At 47.1% G+C, this 5,895-nt stretch overlaps 1 protein-coding gene across 1 annotated transcript in view; it reads right to left on the bottom strand.

Moving 5' to 3' along the window:
* LOC104540458 (nuclear receptor coactivator 6-like) overlaps window positions 1-5,389 on the bottom strand; it is a gene marked incomplete at its 5' end in the record, with an annotated part of 7,530 nt that extends 2,141 nt beyond the window's left edge. Inside the window, 3 exons of the mRNA XM_010184274.1 lie at window positions 515-527; window positions 2,788-3,603; window positions 5,261-5,389. Of these exons, the coding sequence (XP_010182576.1) occupies window positions 515-527; window positions 2,788-3,603; window positions 5,261-5,389 (958 nt within the window). The remainder of the gene's footprint in view (window positions 1-514; window positions 528-2,787; window positions 3,604-5,260) is intronic.
* Window positions 5,390-5,895: the final 506 nt, after the last annotated feature.

Here is a 5,895-nt window from a genome sequence, read left to right as displayed (position 1 = left end):
CCTGGACACAAGAATTGTCTTATTAGTAAGTACAAAACAGGGGGGGAAGTGAAAATCTACAACTGGAGTACAAGAGGAAGGATGTCTTTGAGTCTGTGCTGTCATGTTACAGGCTTAGGCAGAAAGTGTTTCTTGCCAATGTACGAAACCCATTGAAGACCTTTATAGTTCTTATGTGTGCAAACTCAGTTCAGACTGGGATTTGAGTACAAAAATCACCCCACAGAGAAGATGAAAAGTCCGTATGTGACTTTTTAGAAACTAGAAATTAAAGTAACACAGTTTGCTGTTTTCTCTTCTACTGCATCTCCACTCTAATCAGGCCCTTAACTTCCTCCATGTACGCCAACACAAATAACCTGCGTTTTTGCTACAGTGATGTGCTCCTCCCAACACCAACCCTCCCCATAACGCACCAGGTCCGCACTCCTTGGCACCGCTGCTCTGTGTCCGGATGCTCAAGGCAACTCCTCCACCCAGAGCTGAGGAGCCTCCCGAGTCCAGAACGGCCGCTCGCTCGGGTAACCCTGCCCGTCCTGCCGCACGAGCAGGGACTCCTACCAACACCAGCACCCGACACGGCAAAACACCCCTGCTGCCAGGGGACAGCAGGAAAACTTCCCTGGACCCACCAACGTGAGCAGCAGCGCAAGGGGACTTCACAGAGCCCGTTTCTTTTGAACCTGTCAAACAGACGAGGCCGCAGACCCAGAAGCAACCCCGTCCTTCCTGGTTTTCCTGATCCACAACACACAACCAGGACTTGACTTCACTTCCTTCTACAGTTACAACTTTCTTGCACGCTTAATTGTATTGCTCGTGTTAATTGATCTGGTCTTGAGTTTCTAATAAACGTCTCGAGACGATCAAGTTTACAGGTCAAACCTTTGCAAATATGGAACTTCTTGAAGCATCATCACTGGACTCCAGTTTTGGCTCTGCTAAACTTCTAGGAAAGTTTTGCATGTAGGAATGCTTGAACTAAAACCAGAAGTGTTAAGTTGGCCTATTCCAAGTCTAATATAAATTCTGGCTTGCTAAATTAACTAGGTGAAGTGGAAAGCATTTGAATGTATTAGTTTACACCAAACCTTTAAACACAAGATGGCTTAAAAATTGAAAAATCTGTAATTACAACTTAGTTAACATAATGCCAGATGGCTTAAAAGTTTAAAGATGCATATTTACAACTTAATTAACATGTAAATCGCAGCAAGGAATGAGCATGCACAGAAGCCAGGCAAAAATCTCAGCAAGCGGAAGCAACACGGCTTTGCTGAACCCAACGGCACCCTGAGTTTTTAAATCAGCTGAGGAGGCATCGAACAGCAGAATGACCAATTCCAGCAGTAAGGCCTACAGTCGGTCCAAACAACGTCTTCTAAGGGTTTATTTGGGGTGTCATTTTAAACAAAAAGAAGAAAATAAAAGGCAGGGTTTTGTTGTAGTAGGTTCACTTAGAAAGGAAGGAGAAAGCAGAGGTTACACCACCCCGAGGCCAGGGCCATGCTGCCTAGAGGAAGTGATTCCTGATGGGGACATACAGCTGGTGAGGCAAAACCGTAGGGAAATGCGACTATAATAAAGAATAACTGCTTCCCGATGGGGACGAGGTAAGATACACCAAGTGCAGGGCTCCAGCAGATCCTAAGAACAGTCTGGGAGAGGAGAACCTTGGAACTGAGACAATTCACCTGCATCAGAGCCACCTGAATTCAAATGAGCCCCAGGGTACAGTGACAACAAGAAGCTTGTCCACACCAGCAGACCAAGAGAGGGGTTTTCCTCACAGCTCTGGGGACAGGTTTCAGACACAGAATGTGAGAATGCAAGAAACCAGAATACATAGATGTGTGTGCAGGAGGACAAGGAATATGGCTCGTATATTTTATAAGTGCAGGAAGAAAATATTTCAAAGGCTTAGGCAAGAGCTTGTGCGTGGATATCTGAGAGCAGCCATTCAAGAGAAGGATGAACAGATGAGTGAGCAGAGAGAAGAGCTACAAGTCTGGCACAGAACTACAAAAGGCTCAAGGGGAAAAAAACCACGAAGGACACAGAAGAGATCTCGGGACTGACAAATGAAATTCACTGTGAGAGAAGAATTCCAGGAGTAGTAAGGAAAAGATGAAAATGAAAGACAACACAGTCAGAGGGGAAGGTAAAACATCCCTTGGTCTCTTAATTTTAGAATAGGGAGCACAACAGCATGGCAACAATAGCTCTTTGCTCTTTTATATGGGAAGAAACTGATGACAAATAAAGATAGGGTCAAGAAGAGACATCCACAACTTAGAAAGGAAGATGTAAAATAATGCGTCGCTTCTGCAGCAGAAAATTTAAATGGTGACAGAGAAAGCTGAAAAGAGAAAGTTCATTTGTTCTTATTACACTGTCTCAAAAAAATCACCCCGCTCCCCAAAAAAAGAACAACCCCAAACCAAACCAAACAACCCACCACACCATCTCTGAATGTCCTGAACTCATTTAAGGGCAACAGAAGATTGCCAGGAGGACTGGCAGTCATAGCCAGCAACTGCACACAGCAATTTCTTTCTGCACGGGCCCAGAGCCTGCACTCAGGTGACCACTGTGACACCGCAGGACAGAGAAGGGCAAGAGGAACAAAGTGATGCTGATGCCAATTCACCCGTGCCCACTTTATACCCCATCTATGCCTTTATTCTGTATTTTAAAGGATCTTTTCAAAACTAACAGCAACATCAGTTCTAGCCATTTAATGCTTCTTTCCTTTTTAAAATAAAAGAAGGTCTCAGTGCTTCTTACCTCCTAAACCAGGGTGTAAACCTTGCGGACCTTGGTTTTGCTGCTGCATCACCATGAAGTTGGAGGATACGTTGCCCTGTTGCACCATAGGATTACGACTAGGAGAACTGACAGGCTGCTGAAATCCCTGGGGAAGCGTGCTACTCTGGGGAGGCCTTGGTCCCATCTGCTGCTGTGTCTGGTTAACTGTCGGAGATGATGCAGGAGATCCCTGCTGGAAGGAGGAGGGAGAGGAAGCAGGAGACTTGTTGGTCAGGTGGGGTTGTTGTAGTGGCGTAGGAACCCGTGAGGGCCCTCCCTGAAGGCTTTTCATTTGAGGAGCCGTGAACTGGCCAGGATTGCTCATTTGGGGAAAGTTTGAGTGAGCCTGGGAAGCTTGCTGGCTTCCAAAAGGATATGGAGGTGGAGGATGAGTAGGAGTTTGTACTGTTGCTAGAGATGGTCTTGCTTGAAGTTGCTGCTGCATTTGTCCAGGCAATGGGGCTTTTTTCCAACCCTGGTTTACTGCCAATGTACTCAGTGCTCCTTGGGTTGGAGGAGGCTGAAGTGCTCCAGAAGGAAGCTGGTTCCAGCCAGGGGGAACTGGAACCTGTGCTGGTGAAGTAAATGAAGGCCGAATACCCTGCTGTGGCTGCTGATGTGGCTGGGGAGGACGTGTCTGCAACTGCGTTTGCTGCTGGAGCTGCTGAAAGTTGGCTGAGTTCATCTGCCTGTTTACAGGAATTGACTGCATTGAATGGAGCTGGGGAGCTAAAGATCCAGGTGGATGATTTTGCTGCTGGATATTTAGCCCAGATAAGAGTGGGTCCATAGCATCTATTAAAATAGCAAAGAAAAGTAAAAAAAAAAATAACCTACTGTAGACAAAACCCACCCCAAAACAAGAAAGGGTAAAGTGCTTGCTTGCATTTGCTTACTCTGCATAAAAATTCACGCTCCAGTGTTCTAATTGCTCCAACAGACAGAGCAGGCAATGCTCTAAGAGTTTTCAAGATGTTTGGGAATCCTGAGAAGCCAGGTCTTACCAGTTTATGGCCTCTACAACAAGACACGACAGCTCCACAGCTCTCGTTGCCACAGACCAACATAAACCTCCTGCACACTTAGAAATGGAAGATCACAGAATATCTCAAGTTGGAAGGGACCCCCAAGGATCATCGAGTCCAACTCCTTGCTCCTCGCAGCACTACCTAAAACTAAAGCACATGACTAAAAGCACCGTCCAGACGCTCCTTGACCTCTGACAGGCTTGGTGCCCACGGCCCTGGGAAGCCTGCTCAGGGCCCAGTTGCAGTGAAGACCCTTTTCCTAACGTCCAACCTGAACTTCCCCTGCCGCAGCTCCACTCCATTTCTCGTGTCCTATCACTGGTCACCAGAGAGGAGAGAGGTGCCTCCCCCTCCGCGGCCGCCCTTGAGGAAGGTGCAGACTGCGATGAGGGCACCCCTCAGCCTTCTCTGCTCCCAGCTGAACGAGCCAAGCGACCTCAGCCGCTCCTCGTAAGTCTTGCCGTGAGACCTTTCACCGCCGTGGCCGCTCTCCTCTGCACACACTGCAGCCATTTGCTGTCTGTCATATGTTGGGGCACCCAGCACTGCCCCCAGCACTGGAGGTGGGGCTGCACCAGTGCAGCGCAGAGCGGGACGATCCCATCCCTCGCCCGGCTGGCAATGCTGGGCTTGGTGCACCCCAGGCCATGGCTGGCCCTTTGGTTGCCAGGGCACGCTGTGGGCTCCTGTTCAACTTGCCATCACCCCAACCCCCTGAGCTCTTTCTGCAGGGCTGCTCTCCAGCCTCTTGTCCCCCAGTCTGTAGGTAGAACTCACCTGCTGGGGCTATCATCCCTACCAGTTAAAAAGAGTGGCATAACAAAGAAATAAGGTAATATCATAAACTCATAGTCCAAGAATATTTAAAACATTTATGAAAAGCGCTGTCTGTAAGAACAAATACTGCCAAGATCTACAGAAGTTGGCAAGCACTGCCACCATTTCATGGAGGAACAAGTAATAACTCCCTCTCATTTTCTGTAGTCCTGAAACACAAGTTACTTGTACCAGCAGAATTGTGAAGAATAAACCCTAAACATTCATACCTTTTGCATCCCCAGTGCTTGAACTTCCAGCCAACCTGCCCTCCTGAAAAGCACTTCTGCTCAGTTTGGTGTTTTCTTCCGAACCGTTCAACCAAGCCTTCTCTCACTTTTACCTCAACAAAGCTCAGCCACAACAGCTCCACTGCTGCTGCTCAGGGCATTAGAACAAAATACCAAGCAAGCTGGTGACATCTTAGGCACCCAAATGGTTCTAAAAGTTTTGCTGGATTAATAGGGACAGGAAGGGTTCCACAGAAAGAGCAGGGGAAACACTCCAGGACAATTCTGGAGTACTCCTACAGGCACATGCTCAAGCCTGCGCACTGAAGAGCAGGTTCAGGAACATTTTGGGGTCAGTGCTGGACTAGATTTTATCACCTGGCTGTGAGGAAGGCCGGGGTGTTCTTGGCTGCAGCTCAGCACCAGCACCACTTGCCACCATGGAGGAGGGCACATTTCCACTCTGGGACATCATGACAGCTGCAGCATTGCTCACTCTTATTAAACCTTGAAGAAATACAAGTTATCGAGTCTTGCAGTTTTTACATAGAGAAGAATTTTAGATTTATTTTATTTTAACAAGAAAAAAATCACATCTCTTAATGAAGCATTCCTTTAGACTTTCAGAACCATTTGTCCGAAGCGACCCGAGGACACAGATCTCTGAAAGCTGAGATCCCCTGGTTTAAAACAAACAGGTTAAGGTCATGGTGAAGCCTGTTCTTTGGCATCAAACCTTCAAAAAGGCCGCAGAGGGAAACGCTTCCCCCTCACCAATTATTTGAGCCTGACTTGCTACTAAAATCACTAAGTGACAAGATTGTATCCAAATCATAAGGTTTTTGCAAAGTCTGATACAACAAAGTAACTGAGGTGTTGTAAGAGAGAAAAACGTCAAGGTTTGACCTTCCATGGCTGCTGTGGTACAAAATGGTTTACACTGTTGACCTGTTGGTTACATTGTTAGTGTATTAGCATAGCAACAGAATCACAAAATCGCTCGGTTGGAAAAG

The sequence above is a fragment of the Mesitornis unicolor genome, unplaced genomic scaffold (assembly GCF_000695765.1).
Source record: "Mesitornis unicolor isolate BGI_N332 unplaced genomic scaffold, ASM69576v1 scaffold23995, whole genome shotgun sequence".
NCBI classification, from domain to species: Eukaryota; Metazoa; Chordata; class Aves; order Mesitornithiformes; family Mesitornithidae; genus Mesitornis; species Mesitornis unicolor.
This window is presented reverse-complemented; position numbering and strand designations above follow the sequence as displayed.